This window comes from the organism of the source record quoted next, unplaced genomic scaffold, assembly GCF_019419815.1.
Source record: "Pyrus x bretschneideri cultivar Hongxiangsu unplaced genomic scaffold, Pyrus_bretschneideri_v1 Contig52, whole genome shotgun sequence".
Classification (NCBI taxonomy): Eukaryota; Viridiplantae; Streptophyta; class Magnoliopsida; order Rosales; family Rosaceae; genus Pyrus; species Pyrus x bretschneideri.
In genome coordinates, this window is record NW_025999790.1 from 863,041 (window position 1) to 886,934 (window position 23,894).

The window sequence follows — 23,894 nt, forward strand, 5'->3', positions numbered from 1 at the left end:
GTGAGGGAGGAGGGGCTGGGAATGGTGGATAAGATTGCTAATATGGTAGAGAATGGCAGCGGGGAAGAAGAGGTAGGTGGGATCTGGGTTTGGGGAAGACGGAAGAGGGAAGAAAGGGTGAGGGAGATAAGTGGTGGGTCCCCCATGCAAAAAAAATAAAATAAATGATTTTTTTTAATATTTAATTAATTTTTTTAAGCTATGTCACTATTTAACGGAAGAATTGACAGACAAACTAACGAAAGGTATGAAATTGTAATAAATTCGTAAGACGAGGTATGACATTGACATTTTTTAAAGATGAGGTATAAAACTGTGATTGATCTAATAGTTAAGGTAGTTTTATGTAATTTACCCTAACTTTAATTTCATTAATCCATCTACTATAAACCTTTAGGATTTAGAGACTACAAATATAGACTAACTAATCAAAGCCTCTCATTCCCTAAAAGCTTAAATAATTATAAAGGGTAATTTATTTTAAAAAAATACTAGAAAGCGCGTTGGTTTTTGGACTTGGCTCACTTGGGTGTAATATGAGCATTAATTGATATGGGTTACAATCTGATTAAATTGGGTTTGGTTAGTCGGGTTGGGTTAGGGATGGATGGGCAATGATCATCACAACTCAACCTAATCAATGAACGGGTTGAGATTGGGTTGGGTTCGGGCGGGTTATAACTAAAAAAATACCCACTTGTTTGGGTTTAAAGTCGGGTTGGACATGGGCAGGTTTGGACTGCCCCAACCCAAGTTGCACCCCTAACTTGTTCTCACAAATGACCCTTAAAATTGACCCTCATCATCAAGATGGTCATTGAAATTAAAAATCAATCAATGTAGTCCCTGAAAATAAGTATCGCAAATCAATGTGGTCCTTTCGTCACAATTTTGTTAAAAATTCCATTAAGTGCTAATGTGACACATAAATGGACCCCACAAGATTTATGGGTTTTTATCACAAATGATCCCTGAAATTGACCCACACCATCAATATAGTCCCTGAAATTGAAAATCAATCAATGTAGTCCTTGAAAATAAGTGTCGCAAATTAATATGAACACACTTTAGTTATAACCTCATTATCTCAAGGCAGACCTCGTCGTTCTTTGCACCACCAGACCATTAGGGAAGCGCCAAACAAGCTCTCCAAGATTAAGATTGTGAGGATGTTTGATTGCCTAAATGTTAACGAGGATGTCCCAGAAGTCGTTGCCAATGTGTCAAGTTGTCACCAATGGTGATCTTGATCCAAGTTCAATTCGGTGAAGGGTCTCGAAATGTGTATTGAGATTTTTTTTAGAGAATAAATAGCAAATGAGGTTTAGAAGGGTAGACTGGGATCAGAGGTAATTGTAGGACTGGGGTTTTGGGTTGACAATTTTTTTATTAACTACTAAACTATTAAGCCTATTTGTAATTTTTAAATTTAATTAGACTTGTGTGACCCATTTAGGTGTCACATCAGCACATAATGGAAATTTTTATTGAATTGTGACGAAAGAACTACATTGATTTGAGACACTTACTTGCAGGACTACATTGATCAATTTTCAATTTCAGGCACCATTTAGATGTCATAAGTTAATTTCAGGGGCCATTTTGATGTAGTGGGTCAATTTCAATGACCATTTGTGAGAAGAAGAAAAAATGATTTATGTGCCCATTTATGTGCCATATCAGCACTTAACAAATTTTTTTTAATAGAATTGTGATAGAATGACCACATTGATTTGCGACATCTATTTTCAGGGACTACATTGATGATTTTCGATTTCAAGAATCATCTTGATGGTGAGGGTCAATTTCAGGGACTATTTATGATAAAAACCCTTATAATATATTATATAAAAAATTAGTTTACCTAGATGTCTCAAAAAAAATTATAATAATAAATGAAATGAAAATTAGAATTAAAGGTAATTGATACATCAAAATTAGAAGGAAAAAAAAAAGAAATAAAACACCAAAATATAATTGAATTATTAATAAATGAGGAGATTAAATATATCAAGAAAAGAAAATTAGATATTAATTTTACACAAGATTGGAGTCTAAAAGTCATTTTCTCCAAAAATTAAAATGAAGTTTTTTTTTATTATAAATCTAATAATGCCTACTTGCTATCTTATCTTCCCCAGTAACCGTACTCGTTTTGATTTAGACTTTAATTGGATTAATAGTTCACTTGGTGATGGAGTAGTTGGAATTTGGATTAGGATTCTCTCCCCTCTTTTTTCTATCCCATCATCTCACATTTTCTATTTTGTCTTTTTATTTCTATATAAAAAAAATTAATATAAGATGTTGACGTGGCTTAACTATGACCATTCAAATAGGAGGGAAGGGAAAAAAAGAGGGGAGTAAAAAAAAAGGATTTAAGCTTTTGTGTTAAAGTCTGTTAGGATTTGTGCCCAAAATTGAAAATTCTGTCAAAATTCTGTTAATTATTAGCAATTGAGCGAGCCTCACATGTTAACAATTAACGGGGAGGTCTGTTTTAGTCTAATATGTGTATGAAGAGTTCCATTTTAGCTTAATATTTGTGGCTCACGTGCTAATAATTAATAAAAAATTGATGGAATTTAATAAATAATTTTATCTTTCCGTATAAGGTTATAGTATTTTATTTTCTAGAATAGGTCAACTGAAACAGCTCTCGCTCCAACTACAGTTGAAAACAATTTTTATCTAAAACTAAGGTTAATACCACTTGCTAGCCTACTCCTTAAAGACACAAATATTGATTAGCTCAATCCAAATATCAGTGGTTTAATTGCATTTTGCTTGATATTTTGGTCATTTTATGAAATATTTTCTTAAAGAAAAAAGCTTAAAAAGTTTACCATATAAAGTGGGGACAAATTGCCTTGTTAAGAAAATGTTAGGAACTATATATTATGAGAATTGTTATTAGCACTCTAAAAATCTCATTCTACACTCCAAACTTTCTATATTTGGAAAAAAAAAAAAATACTCTTGTAAGGATTATAAAATGAGATTTTTAGAGTGCTTATAATACTTCCTTATATTATTAACAAATTTAGATACAAACTTCACTACTTGGGCACACCCCAGATACCAGCTAATTAATACACCTCCAAATCCAAAACAAACCCTCATCTCTAAATCGCCGCCCTCCTATATATCGCACAATATTTAGCATTAATCTTTTCTACAATCAGTGAAAACAAATATGAAAAAAATTGCACCCTTGATCTTCTTCTACATGGTTTTGCTAATTAAGCCAAAAACATGGATATCGACAGTGACGAAGTATATGATGCCGTTGGAGTTTGCTTTGGCGTCTTCGCCGTAATCGTACTCATATTCTGGATCTCTTTCCGCAACCGGAGACAATCTTCGGTCGACCTGTCGGAGCACTACGAGAGCTCCCCAACCATCGAACAAGGCCTTGATGAAGCAACAATATGTAGCTACCCGAAACTGCTCTACTCTGAGGCCAAAGTGAAAATGGAAGATTCAGTTTCAGCACCTTCTTGCTGTTCTATATGCTTGGCAGATTATGAAGACAAAGATATATTGAGAGGCGTGCCTATCTGCGGCCATTATTTTCATCAAATTTGTGTGGACAAATGGTTGCAGCTCCACCCGACTTGCCCGATTTGCAGAAACTCGCCACTTGATCCGTCTGTGTGCTTGATGATTACTTCTGATGTGTAATGAGTTACTGATAATTAGATGGAATGAAGTTTAGGATTAGTTCATTTTCTTTGACTCATGTATCAGTTGTAAACAATTTCAAGAGTTCTTGTGCAGCAAGAAACATTGATAACAATTTAATAATTGCCATTTGCCAATTAACTTAGATAAATCATGCATCTTTTGATCGGATCTCTCTCTTCTTGTTGATTCGACCACAGTGTTGATTTGATATTTCATGTACTCGTGTCTTAAAAAAAAAAAAAAAAAAAAAAAAAAAAAAACCACTAGAAAGATGGAGTGGAGAAGAAAAGGAAATTATAGTTGATAAGGAAAGTAATCATAAAATTATAAGTCAAGCTCAAACGATCGAGCCAAGCTGAAGCCTAATTCGAGCTAGATCGTTATAAAATTCTAGCTGCTCGACCCGCTTTACAGCCTCTAGAGAAAGAAACGCAAGACCCCCAGGGTAGTCATTAGGCATGAAATCTTCACGCATATCTCCGCATTCAGGTCCAGTGATACAGCAAAATCAGGTGCAGAAAAATCTTCTGTTGAATTACTTTCTCAAAATTGCGACCCAAACTGTCTCGGTCACCTTCTGCCGCGTATCCGCCTCCTGGAATAGCGGTGCTCTCATGGCTCCGGATTCAGATTTCTTCAAACCAAAACACCTTATGCGAGAATTTGGCCCTTCAACGTCATCTCAAAACCATTTTCCAAAGGGTTTGTCAATATCTTCCATTGGAACTCCAGTGTGCCTCTCACACTCTACATCACGGTATCGAATTTCCTACACAGAGAACGTGTGTTTGGCAACATTTCGTACCTTAAATCCACCCATTCCCAACCCCCATTGCCACCCGAGAACTTCATCCTCATCCCTCACCGTAACGGTTTGGACACATCCAATACCACCCATATCCTCAGCACTCTCCAAGCAATCTCCTCCCCTGTTGCAATCAGTAGTGATATATGTACCCAAAGGTCTCTCAATCTCCTCCCCCATCGCTTGTGTCATCAAAACCAGTGGTAGCCCCTTTACTTGTATCCAGAATTCCTGCGTGGTAAGAGGAATTTTGTACGGAGTTTCCAGGTTATCGACTCCGCCAAGACCACAACTATATCTTGAACGTCCATGGTCCACCTCGCAAGATAGCCCTTCTGCGCCATGGAATTAAATGCGAACACAAACAAGTTATCTGCCAAATTGCTTGTGGCAGCGATGGCACTCAAGCAAGCTGGAATTTCTTCGCCTCTAATGGCGGAGGTGATGGCAGCTCGTTCAGCAGTAATGTTTGTTGGAAGTTCAAATAAAAACGTTATTTAAATGTTTGTGTGCTGCTAGCTGTTTTTTGACTCATGCTTCCTGCACTTGCCCAAATTAAATGCTTCTTCTCTGTGCTAGCCGAAATGTGGTTGCAACCACTGGAATAATGTGGTGTGTGTGTTCAAAAGTCTAAAGCTGCCGCAAGTAAAGACTTTGAACACCTTCATTTATTTTGCCTGGATAGATTTCAACACTAGCTAGGTTTAGGAAGTCTTTGTTTGCATTTGTTTATTAAAACCACTTGTGCGGTTCTTCTGTTTTTGCGAGTATAAGAAAGCCTTCCCGTAAGGCTCTTTGTAATCCCATTCCATTTTTAGCAGTTGAGTTTGTAAACACCTTTTAATATATCAAAGTGCAAGTGTTTTGCCGAAGCTTGTTGTTTTCCTCCTTTCTCTATTTCTTTTGTCCAAATTTATTGAGAGTGCAAAGTGAGAGGTGTGATAGAGTTTGTAAACTTATCACCCACATATTTTGGTATTGAGTTAGTAAACTTCTAAATACCAACAATGTTTGCATGAGATATGCATGCCGCATCGGTGGAGTTGGAAGGAGGTGCACAGTTGGTTCTTACGGTGCTACAATGGAATACAGAGGATGATATGCCTCCTTTGGGGCATTTGGTGCATGATGCTGGACACTTCTTCCGTTGAATTCCCCACATAAGGCTGACTTTTACTAAAAGAGAGGCTAACAAGGTTCCACACAGGTTGGCTAGCTTGGGTTCACTCTTAAATGAACAAATGGTGTGGTTCGAGGAACCTCTTGATGTAATCACTGATCTTATGTTTGAGGATAGTATAGCTTTATAATTTTATTGGTGCGGACGCTCTTTTTCTTTTGACCGGGTTGAAATCCACGGCAAGGTTTTTATCAAGACTCTTTTAGTGCACCTTATCCTCTATTTGTACATTTATTTCATTATCGCATCAATGAATTTCATACTTTTTCTCAAAGAAATGCTTGTTTAAGCTTTCCTACCAACAAGAATTTCGAAATTTTGAAATCCTCAGGGTTCTTATCTCCCACAACCACCACCTGGTCCTCCTCTTCAGTCAAAGCAAATTTCGCAGCAAAACTTGATGCAATATCTTCCAACGCTGTTAGCTGTTAACCTATGTAGAATGATGTTCTTGTATACTGTAGAGAAGAAGGAAATGCATAGCACAGAGAAGAAGAAGAATAAAGAAAATGTATGTTACTGAATATATTTCTTGGTGAATAAGTAATACAAGGAAAGCTACTGTTTATACTTTCTTACAACGATCTTATCTAACTACTTAACTAATTCTCTAATCTTATTACAAGTAGCACAATCTCATTCATCCATACTTATACTCTATCACCTCCTCTCAAACTCATGCCTTGAGGATTCAAGCATGAGATTGTTACAATGAGTATGGAACAAAGGTGCACTCAATTCTTTTGTGAATCTCTGCAAATTGTTCTTTAGAAGACAAACAGCACAAAAAGCTGCTTCCTGGCTACCCTTTTCCCTGACAAAATAGACTTCAATTTTAATATGATTTGTCTTTTGATGTTGCACTGGATTGAAGGCCAGGGCAATGGCAGACAAATTATCACAAATAAAACTAGAGCATAAGGCAGAGATACTTGCAGAAAACTGAGATGTTGCTTGATCTGTCAATTTCTGTAGAAGTAGATGATAGAGGCCTGTATTCTGCCTCAGTAGAAGATCTGGAAATAGTCTGTTGCTTCTTGGATGACCAGGAAATGGGATTTGAGCCTAAGAACACAACTAAAACAGTGGACCATCTATCATTGGGATCTCCTGCTCAATTAGTAGAACTAAAAGCCTTTAACAATAAATCTCCTCTGGTATAAGAAATGCCAAAGTGCATAGTACCCTTCAAGTACCTCAAAATCCTTTTTGCAGTGGTAAAATGAGAAACCATTGGACTCTGCATGAACTGACAGACCTGATGCACAGAGACTGCAATATCAAGTAATGTTAATTATTGTAGTGCACCAACAATGGTTCTGTATAGAGCTGGATTTCCATATGGTTGACCATCATCCTTAAGAGTAATAACATTCTCACAACCCCTAACAACACATCTAAATGTGTTACACTCATGAGGCATGCCATTTAATGCAAGGATTACAATGTCCTCATCAGCAAAATAAACCTCTGCAGCTGACAGATAATCCCTAGCCTCAATGATCTTATGCAGATATTGAGATATAGTATCAAACTCTTTCTTAATGGTTAGTTCTAGAGACAGTTGATAATTGTTCTTTCAACCGAGTCCAAAGATCCTTAGAGCTTGAGCTACCAATTGCGCATGACATGGCAATAAGGGAAAGAGTTGCAGTAATAAGCTGCATATTGGCACAGTCATGCATTTTCCAGGCAACAAAAGCATTACTTTCCACAGAAGTAAAAGAGTCAGTAGAATTTATACCAGAATAGGACACGGATTAAAGCCTTCCACAAATCCCATGATGCCATTGCTTTCCAGCAACAATTGCATTTCGAAGTGTCAATTCAAGTAAATGGAGTCATCTTATTTCACATTCATACAGAGGTGAAAATCATAGAGATTAGAGCCGTGATTGGAGATTGAAGGAGTTGAAGTTGCGATGCAGTCACCATTTTCGCAGCAATCAAACCAACAGAGCTTGAATCTTGATGGAAAATTCACTGAAGGCTAGTCAGAAACATCTGGTGTGCACGACTGAGAAATTATAGAAGAAGATCGATCACAGATCAAGATCAACCAAACTCTAGAGACGAAGGGTTTTTGGTTTCAAAAAGACGAACAGAATTATGACTCTAGAATAAATAAGTTCAAAAGACTGCATCCGGCTTCAATTCAAACCCTTCACTTAGTAATCTAAGTGATTAGTGCAGAAGTTTACTAAGTGAAAAGATTCGTGTGATATTTCGCATCGCTTGTACAATGCTTTAGTTGATATCAGGTCAGAAACTTCAACATATGGAAAATGAAGCAGTTTATGGAAATAAAAATACAAGTAGTCTAATTAAACACCAGTTGTACATTTTCTCGCTTGATTATTTACACTCTCACCAATCAATCCCCAAACTAAAGCAGATAAGTTGGGAGGATTAAAAGAAGAGGGAATAAACAACACATACAAAAGTTCACATAGGAAAAGAAACCCTAATTAATCAAAGGTTTAGTTGATTTATTGGATTTTCCTTTTCCCATAACCCACTGTTTAACAAGTTGCTTCAGTCCCTTCTTCTTCTTCTTCTTCTTAATCACATCAATTTGAGTCCTCCTCTCAATCTCACTGATAACAATCTTCTCCTCTTTCTCACTCCTGGCCATCTCCGCTCTCTCTTCTTTCTCTCTCCTCTTGACCATCTCCGCCTCATCATCTCTCTTCCCTTCGGCACTAGTCTCCATAAACTCCTCCTCCAGCTGCATGCACAGCTTCAGCACACGGTCCTCCACGTGATCCAGCCGCTCGAGCAGCGACCCCTTCGCGTTGGTCTCCATCATCACGTGCTCGATCGGACGGCAGTACTTCTCTAGGCTTTCTGGGGAGATCAACTCCGCGGACGATGGCACGTGCCCTCCGTCGCTCGTGAGGGTCCCGCTCGTCCGCGTGGGTGAAGAGGTGCACGAGCTACTCTTGGGAGAATGAGTATGTGAATGTGAATGCGAATGCGAGCCTCGGATTCCTCCAACTGCCTCAGAACGGTGTCGAGCCGGTCCATCCTCGACAGAATTGGTTCCTCAGTAGTGTTGACCATCGTCATTGCCACCATTATCCTCCCGGGAAACAAACACTTCTGCGATTCTTTCCTTTTTTTTCTTTGTTGTTTTAGATACTAGACAAAGATCTGGAATCAAGATGTTCAAGACAGAGGTTGCTTATATACAGAAACGATACGTTGGACAAGTGTTGGCATTGCGATACAGGTGCTAGATAGTTGTTGATAACACGTGTCGTCAATATGAGCTGGAAATAACAGTCGGGCATGCAAAGGACGAGGATTGGCCACCTGTTTCGTGACGTCATGCTGCGCTGGCCTACTGTCAAAGATTGGATTACGATGCAGATTGGAGGATAGAGATACTCAGACTAGAGAAGAAGGAGCAACATTTTTTTAATGTGGAAAAAGTACGATTCGATAAGTTAAGTGTAAAAAATTTATATGTTAGAAAATTTAAAAAGAAATTTGACCAATTATACACTATTATGGTAAAAATACGATTTAATATGTTAAGTATAAAAAATTTATATGTTTAAAAATTTAAAAGAAATTTAACCAATTATATTCTATCAGTTGTATATTGAACCGTATTCTTAATGTACTAAAAATTTCTCCAACTATAAGTTGCATTTTCCTCAATAAAGCATTGATATATGTTGATATTTTTTACATAAAACACTATTAGTCAACATCAAAATTCATTTCATGTACGTAGCTCTCTCAAATAAGGACGTAGTTACTTGTCCGCGGCCTTCGTCCGCGTTTCATTCTTGTGGTCTTGTTGCTTCACAGTTAACAGTTAACACCGATATTTTTCTGAAATATAAGCAATCCGACGTTGATACGTGGCATAGCGCGCGGCCGCAGGAAGGGAGCAAGATGCAAATTTGTCCTGGTTACTTGATTCAGGTTAGGGATTGGGAATTAGGGAGGGAGATGTAAATTTGTCCGAGCACGTTATTTGTGACACATTGTATAAAAATAAACTTACTAAGCAGATCACATTTTTAAATCACAGTGATGTATTATTCATCGTGGCAAGTAACGTATGCAGATCACGTTAATAATTGAATCTATCTAATTAGATGTTAATTGTATAATCACTAACTATATGAGATAATACGCTAGTATGATTTAAAGATATACTGTCCTTAGCGTTAAAGTCTTTATAAAAACATGAAACAACTTGCATTCCATTCCAACACTTCTGCTTGACATTTTAAGTGGTGATAATATTTACTACCTTTCTACCGTACATTGTCATTAGATTAGAGTAATTATTAATTTATCTTCCACACAAATCTCGAAGTTTAAACTCGATCATCTAACGATAATCATAGAGTGACAATATCAGTAACCATTTGATTTGACAGTGACGAGCAAAAATATTCACATAACTGAAGTAGAGGTAATAACTACTCAGAATGTGATTGAAGAGCATAGAAGATTTCCATGGAAGTTTAAGAGTGTTGAGATCTCTCATAAATAAGTTGGCTAGTTATGTTCAAATATTACATGAAATTCACCCCTTTTACATTACAACAAAACATATTCTTCTTTCACCTCCTATCATCTACAAACAGTGTAAGCTGCAAATGGAAAAACCAGTTGACAGAAACAAATATCAAATCAAAATATAAGAAACTCTCACCTCTCGAGCTTTAGTTGGGCAAACAAACCAAATAAATTTGAATGTGAATTTTCGGACAGTAACATTGTCGTCTTTCTGTCTAGCAGTTGATTCCACACTCGTCAATATTTGGTCCGGTGACTCTTGTGGTGAAGGGATCAACCCTCACCCACAACAAAGAGAAAATTGAAGCAAGGAGAATCGACCACACGATGACAATGGTGGGCGTACGGTTCTGACGTCCCATGAGACCTTTGAGGAAGGGGTACAAATGGACAATCACCCAAAAGGCAAAGAAGAGCTTACCAAAGAGGGGACCCCATGATTGGTAACCGCTATTGATAGCATACGATATACCTGCTACAACCCCTACCAAGTTTACGATGAGGAGAGTTGTTGGCGGGATCAGAAGTGTTGTCCATTTAAACATGTAGAGTTCATTAAAGTCCCCATCTTCGTCTGATGCCTTGGAGGTGACAGTGAAGTTGGTGTCAATACCAGCAAGTACTTTGAGAATACCTTGGACAACGGCAAACAGATGGGCAGAAACACCACCAATAACCCAAAACTGTTCATTTCTCCACCACTCGTCGATTCCAACACCACTCCACCTCATCTCTAGAATACCAGTTGCAAAGATAGAAAGAAAGAGGGAGATAAACCATATACTTGCAAGATTGCTAATCTGCAACCCGAATGAGCCAACAAATTTAGTGAAATCTTACATAAATCTTCTAACAAAATTTCAAATTATACACAAATTGGCATGAACTTAATAGGGAAAAAACTATACATGTCAAGGTGCATCAATATACAGACCATATCGTATCTCTCATGGATCAAAGGGCATGTCCAATTACTGAATGCTTGTCATGGTTTTTGGGAAAGTTATATTTATTATGGTGAATCAGTTAAAACAGAAGGTTTTGCGGGTAAAACAATCACAGAGAAACAGTGCTCTATAAAGAAGGGCCAAAAGAACAAAAAAAACAAAAGAGAGACGGAGTATGCATAGAGGGCAATTATGGCGAAATAACAAACCTGTGGAATGATGAATTTGTTGGTAAGAAGACAGACAGCCGGCAGTGTACAGTACATGAGAAGAGGTATGGAAGTGATTGGGTAAATGGTAGTGTTCACATACGCAAATCTCTCCAGCCATTTTAGCCTCCCACTGTAACCATACCAGATAGGACAATGCCGACTAAGAAGAATTTCCACGGATCCCAAAGCCCATCGAAGCACTTGGTTCAGACGATCTGAAAGATTAATAGGAGCAGACCCTTTAAATGCTGGGAGCTTAGGCATGCAGTATATAGACCTCCACCCACGGGCATGCATCTTGAATCCTGTAAGAATATCTTCTGTGACGGAACCATAGATCCATCCAATCTGTGGGAGACATATAATCATTCTCTTAAGAGTGAACAAAAATGACAACAGGAAACAGAAAATAAAGGTAGGACATCGAGTCCAAATTAAACCAATGACAACTCCTGAAAATCTTTAGAAAGTATATATAAAAAGCAGGGAGAAGAATTAGATTTTATATGAAAGTTAATGAGAATTTGAAGTTTCAAAGAGACTCCAGTCAGTGGCATATTTCAACCACACAAAATTAAGGTAGCTTAATTTTGTCGTTGTCTAGACAAACGGATTTCAAAGGTGATACTAAGCAACATTTTCTATTCTTTCCTCGTTGCATTGGAAATAGAAGGATACTACATAAGGTAACAGAAGCATTGAAAATAATGACATACCTCATTTCCCCAGTCAGATTTGTCTTCATATCCACAGCTGATAACATGAATAGCTTCTTTAAGAAGAGTTTCTGGTGTCGCAGATTGAGGAACACCGCCATTCTCCATCAGTGTAGAGGCAACAAAAACAGAAGACTGACCAAACCTCTTTTCTAGGCTCATTTGTGACATCAATAATGACTTCTCATCGTCAAATCCAGCACCTGATTTTGAAAGTGCGTATGTAAAATGTTGAGTGTTCCAACTATTAAAATTAAAAATGGGACAAGAAAAAAATTTTCCTGCATTGACACATTATTTATGCCACCTGGAAGTAGGTGTGATATATAGTGGACTCTACCTCAATTATATACAAATGAAATATGTACAAGCTTACGATTCAAAAAAATTCAAAATTACCTTCCACCCCCTCTTCAATATCCTCTAGACTGAAAATTGGCACAGTAGGATCGACATTCTTAGATTTCTTTTTATCCGATCCCTTTTTACTGGATTTTGAACCCTTCTTCCGTGATCCACCACAAAGTGAAGATAGAACTCCTGTTTTCTTATGCTTAGGCTTGACAGGAGGTTCGTAACCATACAAAGCTGTTCTATTGAAGACACACCCAGTACCCACATAAACTGGTCCTTGAATTCCGTCTAAACCTCTCAAGTTAATCTGAAATCCAGAATTAAATGTATAAGCACACTAATCAGTCTATGCAAGCCCACGGTGAAAGACTTGTAACCGTTTAATAAGTTTAATAATTTTATACAGAAGCAAAAACAACATTAGTTCAGAATTAATCTCTTTTCTGTGATGAATATAAGGAATATAGAAAACTTACATCAAAGAAAACAGTGTTACGATTGGCGTATCGATCGTTTCTATCAATACCATCAAACCTCTGTGGAAACTGAACATAACACACATTTTTTCCAAGGTTAGGATCCATTAGAAAGCACATAGCTTCCCTCAAGGCCTTACTGTTGTTAATGTAATGATCACAATCAAGATTCAACAAGAAAGGTCCATTAGTGAGAACTGCTGACTACTCGAACCTACAAGAGAGTTTCAGTGACATCAGAGGAAGGAAAATACTTAATTCTAAAGAGATAAAGTGATAAACAAACTTTAGAACATAAAAATAAAAAATACTCACAAGTGCATTCATAGCACCAGCCTTCTTGTGATGTTGGAAGCCTGGACGCTTTTCACGAGAAACATACACTAAACGTGGCAGTTCATTACCATCAGTATCGAGCCCACCACTTTGGCCTAAGAAAACCTGAAAGTGGAAAAAGAAATACAGATCTTAGTACAAAATGAGGCCATATACTTTAAACTCTGCTTCAGCATTCCAAACGAGCGTCAATTAGTTAGTATCAACTTCAATAACTATCTCCCATAGCTTATAGAGATCTGTCACATAAGATATCCACCTGAATCATTCCTGGATGGTCTCTAGTATTATTTCCAGGCCATGGAGTACCATCTTGCATGATCCATCCTTCTTCGGGTATTTTTGTGGCCTTTGCAACAAGCCCATTAACACGAACTTTAAATTCTTCATATTCTCTCTGAAACCAAAAAGGAAAGAGTAGCAGGTAAGGAGGGGCACTTTTGTTATGAGGCAGAGCGTTTTAGATGTGTGTGCTAAATGGCCTACCTTCATCGCTCTACGCTCTTTGACAAATGATGGTTGAACTTTATCCTTTAAGTAATCAATCTTCTGTGAAAAATACCATTCCGGAGCCCGAGGCTCAATAGCATATTTCTTGCAAAAAGGGACCCATTTCCTAGCAAATTCTGAAGTTTCAGACAGAGCTTCAAACGTCAACATTGCAGCTCCATCATCAGAAACATAGCAAGAAACCTTGTCAACTGGGTAGTCAACTGCAAGAATAGATAGCACAGTATTTGCTGTCACCATAGGAGGCTCCTTCAACTGGATCGACAGTACTGACAAAGATGTCAACAGCAGCTAAATTTGATGGTTCTCCTTCTCGGTCATATCTGCAACTCAAATGAAATCGGAATTAAACTCAAAATACAAGGGCAAACAAATTTGAAATGACACTGCTAATTGGTGTTTGCAAACGAATATAATCACTGAGACACAACTGAGAGTATTTGCAAAGAAACTTTCCCACCTCAAAGAAAGTCTGTCAAGATATGTTTCACGATTAACGGGGAGCCACTTAGGGAACTGATCGAGAATCCAGGAAATTGCAAACCAAATCTCACAAATGACTGATATCAGCCAAAGAGCATAGGCATTGGGCACAGGATTTGTTATTCGATAGTGCAAGAAAATGCACAGAATAATAAGCCGCAGAACAATGACCATTCTGTAAGGATTTATTCTAGATGATGGAATCGAGACCTTTCTGGAGAGAGGCTGCCTTGCTTCATCATTCCTGCAAAACGGGAAAGAGGATCCACATGAAAATCAACTTTTGCCACACGGTAATTTGAAAACAAACAAGAAAAACATGTCCATCAAATTTAAGTGACAGAAAACAACTGTGCTACAGAGCACGATGCAGTACGTTCACAACTACTGCTATAACAAAGGTTTGCCTTATACCAGCCTAGCCTCTCCACACTGTTAGTTTTTGACTTTTCTAATAGCAGGAAAGCTTATGTAACCAAGATAAGTCGCAAATTTTAAGGTTCTCAGCCTTGCTAAAAACTATCAACAAAGAAATATATGAAACTTTGCAGTTCAATCAAGACAAAACCCACAAGAATGAGTCATCAACAAGCAGATCATTGGTGGTGTCAATAGAATATTAGAACTTGAGCATTATAAATATACTGTTAAAGTGGGAGGTCTTCCTAGTCTCTCCATCTATTATTAGATTTTAAATTGTCTCGTGGCAGTGAAACTCCCGTCACCAAGACAAAAGCAAAGAATAAATTTTTCTATTTTTATTTTTTTGAGAAGAAACTATAACAGTTTATTAAAAAATATTAACAAAACAAAGAAAATGAAGGCAGAACTTACAGCAAAGAGTCATCCACAATCACATCAGATCTGGCATCAATATCTCCACCGCCTCTTTCAGAAGTAGCTTGGCCAGTGCTCATTGGAATGACATTCTTCTCTTGCTTCATCTTCCAGCCATCCACTCTCTCTTTCCATGCTACATTTCCAATCCCGGGAGAACCAAACTCCCTCACAGGATCCACAACCCTTATATTAGCTGCAGAAAGAATATAATGTAAGGACCCTGTTGTCAGGAAAACATATAGAAACTAAGAACATGTCACATAAGATGTGCGGAGAGACATACGGGATTGGTTAACATCTGATCCATAAGAATGATGATGCACACGCTTTCCAGCACCAACTCCAGGAGATGCCATCGAAAGGCGCTCTGGTGAAGCGGCAGACAGTTCTCCAGAAACCTACAAATTGCAGATTTGCAAAGGTTAAATTCCAGAATAAGTTCCTTATAAAAGAATGAAAGTAGCTTTCCAAATGTATGTTGGCCTACCTCTTGTCCACTAGTGAGTAGAGGGATGTGATTGTGAGAAACCTCTTTATCATAATTTGGAGCCGAAACATCCTCTCCCCGGCCATATGTCATATGCCAGCTTAGCATGCGTTCAGCAATCTTTTGCTTCTCGTTTTGATTTTCTGAAGTATAGTTGAAATCACTGGTACCATCATCAGGAACAGCATCCTCTTCTCTATCACCAAGAATTGCAGGGCTCCCTGAAAACAACCACCCAAAAATAATATGTGATTACATACACAAAATATTTGATAAAAACAATCAAGGTCTTGCAACATTGCATAAAATCAAGTTGTCATGAAAATTTATTTCCCATCAACTAGCCAAAGAGAATTACCATCAATTTATAAAATTCAAGTACTGCGGCTTTTTTAGACATATTTGTGATTGCAATACGTATAAGCAACTAAAAATATAAAGATTAGCTAACAACTTCACTATTTCATGATATCTTCTCAAATAATGAAACTAAACTAATTACAGGTCTTACAAACCTTTGTGCCTCTTGTATCTGGTTTTGCATTGAGGGCAAGACTGATTTCCATCCTTCCTCTCGTACTCATAGCATGGCCTGCAAACAGGAAAGGCACAGACATCGCAGGCAATGAATGGTTCCCCATCCGCAGTCTTCCCAACATTATCCCCACAGATCTGGCAGACCTGACCTCCGAGGCTTTTCATGGGCTTTGCCTAAGTAATTAATCATTCATATAGACAAAGTTTAGAAAATGCATTGACGATGGCTGCAATGACAGGACTCATGGAGCACGTGCTAATCGTGATAATGATAGTGAACAACCAAAAATTACAATATCAATCTGAAAAACTCAAAACCCCACATTCTCCCCAAAATTAAAAGACAAGGTCACTGCGCAGGAACTAGTCAAAATCTTTCTAATCCCTACTATCTAAGTTTTTGTGATCCATTTCTTCATTACTTTACCTAAATCCCTTAATTTGAAAGAACCTCACCCAAACATACCCTGAATGAACTAATGCCCCATTTGTTTGCTAGGAAATTGTGGTGAAGACTGACAGGAACTTTCAAAAGCTTTCATCACTCGGGACTTATATCGCAACACTATCCACTCAAGAATTTCACTCAGCAAGGGACCATCTGTTACTTTCTCCCAATTTCTTATCAAAAAGAGGGAAAATTGCAAAACCAATAGAATGCTTCGGATGCTTACCGCAGTTTCTCCTTCGGATTCCATTGCCAGCCTCTTCTTTGCTCAGATGTGAACAATGGTTCAAAATTCTAGTTTAATCTCAACAAGATCTATGCATGTCTATGAGCTCATTAACTTTTTTCCACTACGAAAAACCAAGATCTGGATTAAGCACCTGGAAAAGGGAAGGTAAAAAAAAGTCAGATTTTACAAACTTTCAGCAAGCATTTTCTACACCACAGATCACTGAATTTATTATTCAACTGTGGCCAATAAAACTACGATTCTTCCTCGGTCTTCACAGCAACCGAACAGATTGTAATTAGTGATATCCGGTGGAGAACAGCACAGTCCACATTTCCAAATCTTATCTTTTAATGTAAGAACAACATAAAGCAGAAGAATAAATGTTAAACAGATAAGGACCAAAACTAAAATCCAACCACAAAACATACCTTCAATAAAAAAAGAACTGATCTTTATCACCAATTCTTCAAATCCAGAAAACCCAATTCAACCCAATTGAATATAAACCCAAATCGATCCAATTCTCCTGCAGATGTCAGAAACTAGACAAATTGGAAAAACCCCAGATGAAAAGTTCACTGCTTGAATCCCAAAGATCAAGAGAGAGAGTGATCTTATTGATCCACTGGAACAGACAAACCACAACGCCAATCACAGCTCTCTCTCTCTCTCTCTCTCTCTCTCTCTAGAAAGTGTCTCAGTCTGTGTATAGCAGTATATATTTATATAATTTGTGGGAGAAGGAAATGGCTTTAAGACTTAAGAGGGACGAAAGAGACAGAGGAACAATTACGAGCTTTTTAGACTCTCTTCTCTCACTACCACCGACAGTTTTAGACAGAGATGCATTGGCTGTGAAGGAAGTAAACACATCAGCTACCTCATAAAAATTATAATTTTCTGTTACGAAATTGTTTAAATAATAAAAGTTGCAAAATAAAATAAAGAAAATGTAATTATGTAAAGTGAAAGCAAAACTTGCGAGGTAATATTACTGACAGTGTTTCGTTGTCCGTCTTGAAGACTTTGGATTTGCTCCTCCAGTTGTACGCGGTACAACACTAGTACTAGGTTTTTGACCCTGGTTAAGAACCCAATGAGGTCCTGCCACGTTACTTCTATATGTTTTTGGTAAAAAATGTTTGTGGTAAAGGAAATACGAAAAATGCTTTGAAAACAAAGAAAAGAAAAGTTAAAGAATAATGTTAAGTAGATTAAAATTTTAAATTAAATTTTATAAATTAAATACTGTATTTGTTGATAATTAAATTATTACTTAAAATAAATGTTTTATAGAAATTGCTTTTGTAAAAATCAATTGAAGGTTTGCTTTGTAGGAATTTGTAGCTTATTTGTAATACTACCCCTAATTCACATCAATTGTAGCTTATTAGCGTCTTTGAATTCACTTATTGTCAAGTGAGACAATATGATGAGCTAATAGAATCCGTAAAATTATAATTGAGTAGTATAGATCTTTTAATTTGCGTTCTCCAAACATAAAGATTCACTACCACCCAAGACTAAACAAAGTAAGACCTGAAACTGAGATTCAAGAGCATGCTATATAATGCACCCGAAAGAGGCTTGTGAAATTCAGAAGTCCGCACATGTGCCAAAAGAAAAATTCTTTCCAATTTTAAAAGCAAATTTCTACAATCCCATCAATTCAAGAAACATTCTTCTTCATATTTTTTTTCACACATTTTATATTGCTAATCGAAATTATTTCAAAGAGAAGAAGTAGAAATGATTAACATTTTGACGAAGCTGATTGACGATTTGTTGAAGGTGTTACGGTTCAGTGTTCCATCTGCGTCCGTCCGAGAGCACAACATTGTCTTCCCCTTCCCCTCTGCTCCTTCCACCTCCATTGTCGTTGCTGATGAAGAGTCCAAGTTGTTCTGTAAAATTGAGATTTTTGGGGATTATATATAGCTATGGGTTCTGGGAGTTTTAAAATTGGGGGTCGAGGGGTTTAGGAATTAGGGTTTATGGTAGAAAGAGGTCTTAGGGTTTTTAATGCGCGGAACCCTATTATTTCAGCTGAAATGCGTGGAAGAGTTGGGAAGCACCCTATTATTTTTGTTGCTGTTGCAGTTCATCCTCCACGTAAAGACGAAAGCAACAGCCCAAGACTAGATAATCCGACACCTTCCTCGCCATCGGAAAGATTATGGGGTGGAAGGAGGCGAACCATGATGGCCCTGGATTACTGGCCATGCATCAGCTGTCGTACGGGCACTTTTCAGCCTCGTGTTCAACCGGCACCGTACAGTTAAGACAATAAATCGGAGCAGCATACCTCCCATGGCGGCCGTCATGTATTTCATAGCCCTTGCCAACAACCTTAGTTACGTTGTATGGGACAAATTTCAGGTAGGGGCATAAATCAGTCCAGTGCCCAAACACATTGCAAATTCGACAAGGGTCTGTGAATAGGAAAGTTCTACCCATTCTGCTCTCTCTTTTCTGGTTTTGGTTTTGGAGTAGTAGTATTCTCCTTGTCAAGCTGGACTTTAGCCAGATTCTCTTCAACAGCCTTTTCATTTTTGAGTTGAGTCGGAGGGCCATCTGTGTGTTTGAGGAAATGTGGAGATACATTAATTAATAATATAAATTGCACAGTGCACATATAAGCTAAGTGCGTAAGCCATCTGGATTTGGATGGGGCCCTTAATTAGTTTGTATTCTCGATCTCGTTGAATCATCAAATACTTACTACTAGTGTTTCATGCTCATTCACGTTCTATTCTGTCTCTGGATTAATTTGTTAAGAGAATAACAATGTCAGTCATATGCATGTCATTGCCACCTATAAATGTACATGTGTGTGTTTGCGCGCGCATGTGTATAGCCACCGGCCTTCTTCCTACCATTGTGGGTCAGTGTGCAAGCACAAATCCTCAATGTTTTGGGTTCGTGTGTGTGCATGCGTGTGTATATAGCTACTGGCCTTCTTCCTACCATTGTGGCTAAGTGTGCAAGCACAAATCCTCAAAGTTGTGGGTTAGTGTGTGTGTGTGTGTAAATAGCTACTGGCCTTCTTCCTACCATTGTGGTTAAGTGTGCAAACACAAATGCTCAATGTTGTGGGTTCGTGTGTGTGCGTGTGTGTATATATAGCTACTGGCCTTCTTCCTACCATTGTGGTGGAGTGTGCAAGCACAAATCCTCAATGCTCTGGGTTCGTGTGTGCGCGTGTGTATATAGCTACAGGCCTTCTTCCTACCATTGTGGTTAAGTGTGCAAGCACAAATCCCCAATGTTGTGGGTTCGAAGGCGGGTATCCCAATGGAATTGTGTGCATAAATAGCTAACTGAAAATAATACACAAATAACTAGAGGAGGGCCAAATTGAACAGATTTGGGATGATACTTGATAGATTCTACTTATGCTCTAGTAATCAGGCATGGAAAATCAAACAAAATTAGTCATACCAAAATACCTAATTGATTTTGATATGAATATCTATAGCTTTTAATAATTAAATGAACAAGAAAAGAAATACATATTTTCTGCACAAAAAATTAGGCATCATCAAGTACCCCATTTAAATTCAAACTCAAGCACGGTAACCCTTAAAACATAAAAAAACATAAATGCATGGTGCTAATTAAGCTGCAAATTCGAAATTACAGATAATCTTCTTCCTACTCACAAACCCTAAAACCAAAGCAAACATGCAAAAAAAGCATACCATGAGAAGAGGGAGGAGTCCGGATCTCACCTCTGAGCTTCGTCGGTTGGCCTGGAATCTTCCCCTGCCAGGATCCGGATCCTCGTCCGGCTAGGGACTTCGACTTGGCCTTGGCCTTAGCCTTGAACCTGGCCTTAGCCTCGGCCTTGGATAGGTTGATCATGGTTCTGTTTTGTAAGAGACGGGCGAAATTGGGGATTCTGCCGGGGAAGCGATAGTTAGGCGGTTTATATAATAGCTATACCTTACAATTCTAATGCTAATGGGTCAAGAATGTGATTGTGTAAATTCTATATTATCTTGGATATCCTTGTGATTGCAACATATACATATATAGTTTGAAAAATAGCTTGGCTTAGTTCAAGCATATACAAACCTGTATATACATGTATAAATAGGATGATCATAAGAAATTAATTCCATATTTTCATCAAATCAACATAATGTGTATAATTACAAAGTAGTTTGGGAAAATATCGATCTTTTATATGCTATTTGTCAAACCGTTTAATAAAGGCTAGTAAACGGCCATAACCTTAAACAAAGATTTAAGATAAATTAAAGATTATATTCAACTACATAATGATGCTCTTAACCCCGTTCATCCCTTAAAACAAAATGGGCAATTACTGTACAATGTACTAAACAAATATGAATATAGAGCTAATCAGACAATAATAACTTCATCGGAGAGAAAGAAGAAAAAAAAAAAAAAAAAAAAAAAAAGATTTTCACGAGCTGGACATCCAAGTATGGCATCCTCCAATACTTCTTCCACACTGATTGCTTCTACCCTCATCCAAAACTCACCGTCAATGGCAATAATTCTACTACCAGCAATTCAGTTGTACCTGAGACTTAACCTTCCCTCTCTCTCTGTACGTTTACTTCCGTTAAACTGTTGTGTCCTGTGTTCGTGGGACACTCAACTCAACAAGACTAGATATAATTTTTGGTTTTGGACTTTGGAGTAGTAGTAAACCAAAACCAAGGGCTTCTTCCAATGAAGATGTAGGATAGGGGTGGGACTACCCGCTAATACCGACAGCTTACTATATAATCGACTATATCACTAAACAAATATACAAAAATTTATTTATAAATAGTTTATTTACAAAACACACTGGGGAAGAAGGTTGGGGTACAGAATTTATCAAATATAACCAAAAATTAAACCTTAATTTTAAATGTGTCAGTTTTTATATAAACTTTTAAATATATTTAAAATCTATTTAAATATACACAAATACCTTTAATTGATATGAATAATTAATTATTAACTAAAAATCTACTTGTACTATATTGTCTACCCTTCTAGTTTTCTTCCCCTTTCATGTCCTCCCACTTTATCAACCATTCATTCCATACCAAGTTAATTTAAGGCTTCAGATCTCACCACGTCACCAACAACACTCAAGTTTTCTTTAATGCCCAATTTTTCTGCCTTTCCCTCCCACTCCAATTTTCCTGCCGTAAAATGGACCGAGATTGTGAAGATGTTGGCGATGGTGAAGATGTTGTGTGCACAGTTTTGCACCTTATGGCGCTTTTATGGAACCACTTGTGAGGAGGAAGAGAGATTCAACCGTTAGTTTCTACAAAACAAATATTTTTTGTAAAATTTTGAATCTGCTGTTTCTTGTGCTTTTTAATTTTGAATCTACAGATTTTGGTGCTGCAAAAGAGGAAGAAGCAGATGGGCTTGTCACCTTGGTCTTTCGCATGTTTCCATTTCCCTTATTACTCTGCAGCCTCTGAGTAAGAAGTACTTCTGCTTCTGCTTTTCTTATTGCATCAATTGCAAGGGGAGAAAGAATTACCGATGATTTACGTATGAGTGGGACATTGAAGAATTGAAACTTAATGGATGTCCGAAATTGGATGGGGCTCATGTTCCTGTACTCGAGGCTATGTTGTTTGCTTCTTTCCAAAACGAACCATGTAGATCCCTATTTTCGGGTATGATATTGTTGCTACAATTTTTGTTTTAATCATTTGGTTTCTATTAATATTTAATTTATGTTTCTATGATTCCATCTCTCTGTGATTACAATTTTTTATTTTCATATCTTGTGTTCTTATAGTTTTTAATATATGTTTTATTGTGATTCAGTTTCTTTGTGATTATAATGTTTATTTCAATGTCCTGTTTTCTCATAGTTTTTTAATTATGTTTCTGTGATTCAACATTAACGTTGTTCCTCTAAGACGTGTGAACCAGTCTTACGTGATTGGAACTTCAACTAAGATTGACATCTCTGGGGTTAAAAAGAACAGTACTTGTACTTTTCTCTTTACTCACAAATTCAACGTTAATGTTGAATCACTTCAATCACACAATGTTATTTCCATGTGCTAAATAGTGACCACTCCATCAAATTACAACAACTACAAGTTCATGACCACGTTTTCCCTTGTAATATATTTGTATTTAATATTAATAATATAGATTAAACCGCAGAACAATTGAAATCAACCGGCAGAACAATTGACACGAGGAATAAGAACAAAGAAATCAACCAAGCCAATTCGGTAATGAAGAACTGAAAAAGCAAGTCGGATGACAGCTGCTTCAGAAACACAACCCTCTTCCCCATGAACCTCCCGGCAAGAATGATCAACACGGTACCAGGAGTAATGCTGGCCCTTCACGGTATAAAGAAAGAAAATACCTAAACATTATTAGATATCCAGAGAAGAAAACACATAAAAGGTTACCACAAATAAAAAATGGAGGTCATAAATGGATTCAGGATGTCGAAAAACATAAGGGGGGATCCGGTACCCCCACGAGATGATTTAGCCGGAAAAGCCACCATCGCCGACGTGAACCGCAACGGAGCACAGTACCTCCGGTGGAGGGGCGTGTGATCCACGCGCCAGCCAAGACAGGCGCCGACGTGCAGCCTGGGTTCTGGGATCCGACTGGGTTTGGGCCGGATCTGGGTTTGGGCCGATGGTTTTGGGCTACAAAGTTGGGCCTGGGTTGCATGGCCCAAGGGTTTTGGGCCGGGTTATTCATTGGGCTTTGGAACCGGTTTAGGGTTATCGGGTCGGGTCTACCCGGTTTCAGGCCGTGGTTTGGCTGGAATCTGGGCAACCCTTCCTGAGCTCCGTACGAGCTCATTTCTTCACCATTTTCGATGTACAAACTATGAATTGAAGTTGAGGATGAGAGGAAGAAGTTCGTACCATTTTCACGACGTGTGGTGGCCGGAGTTGGCCGGAAAACGCCTGCAAAGGCCGGGTTCCTCGCCGGCAAACTAGGAAGTGTTTTTCCCCGGGGGTTCTTCGTCCAAAACCTACTCAGACACGTCTCAATCTCACCTCAAAACACGATCTATGGGGTTCTAGGAGCTTACCTTGGTCAGAGATTCAAGAAGTTCGCCGGAGGTCACAAG

General features: G+C 37.9%; 3 protein-coding genes and 1 long non-coding RNA gene across 5 annotated transcripts; 1 reads left to right on the top strand and 3 right to left on the bottom strand.

The window, feature by feature from the left end:
• The first annotated feature begins 3,120 nt into the window (after positions 1-3,120).
• LOC103954861 (RING-H2 finger protein ATL70-like) lies at positions 3,121-3,859 on the top strand. Its single transcript, XM_009366708.3, has one exon. The coding sequence runs from the start codon at positions 3,256-3,258 to the stop codon at positions 3,682-3,684; it is 429 nt and encodes a 142-aa protein (XP_009364983.2). The 5' UTR covers positions 3,121-3,255; the 3' UTR covers positions 3,685-3,859.
• Positions 3,860-7,993: 4,134 nt separating this feature from the next.
• On the bottom strand, positions 7,994-8,847 carry LOC103954860. The gene is made up of 2 exons (XM_048570359.1): positions 8,655-8,847; positions 7,994-8,613 (listed from the first exon to the last, which is right to left on the bottom strand). The coding sequence occupies exons 1-2, from the start codon at positions 8,748-8,750 to the stop codon at positions 8,137-8,139; spliced, it is 573 nt and encodes a 190-aa protein (XP_048426316.1). The 5' UTR covers positions 8,751-8,847; the 3' UTR covers positions 7,994-8,136.
• Positions 8,848-10,420: 1,573 nt separating this feature from the next.
• On the bottom strand, positions 10,421-17,627 carry LOC103954859 (cellulose synthase A catalytic subunit 3 [UDP-forming]). The gene is given in 16 exon segments (XM_048570369.1): positions 10,421-11,014; positions 11,371-11,721; positions 12,090-12,292; positions 12,489-12,750; positions 12,920-13,123; positions 13,214-13,360; positions 13,515-13,652; positions 13,742-14,020; positions 14,022-14,088; positions 14,226-14,492; positions 15,083-15,281; positions 15,372-15,486; positions 15,576-15,796; positions 16,091-16,286; positions 16,787-16,940; positions 17,221-17,627. Coding segments are annotated over 15 exon segments (3,258 nt in total). The 5' UTR covers positions 16,811-16,940; positions 17,221-17,627; the 3' UTR covers positions 10,421-10,429.
• Positions 17,628-18,403: 776 nt separating this feature from the next.
• LOC103954858 lies at positions 18,404-21,169 on the bottom strand. Of its 2 annotated transcripts, none has more exons than XR_007253161.1 (2): positions 20,524-21,169; positions 18,404-19,366 (listed from the first exon to the last, which is right to left on the bottom strand). It is a non-coding gene; the product is annotated as an uncharacterized LOC103954858 (long non-coding RNA). The 2 variants fall into 2 exon arrangements; XR_007253162.1 differs by having other exon boundaries at positions 20,494-21,169.
• Between the last annotated feature and the right edge of the window lie 2,725 nt (positions 21,170-23,894).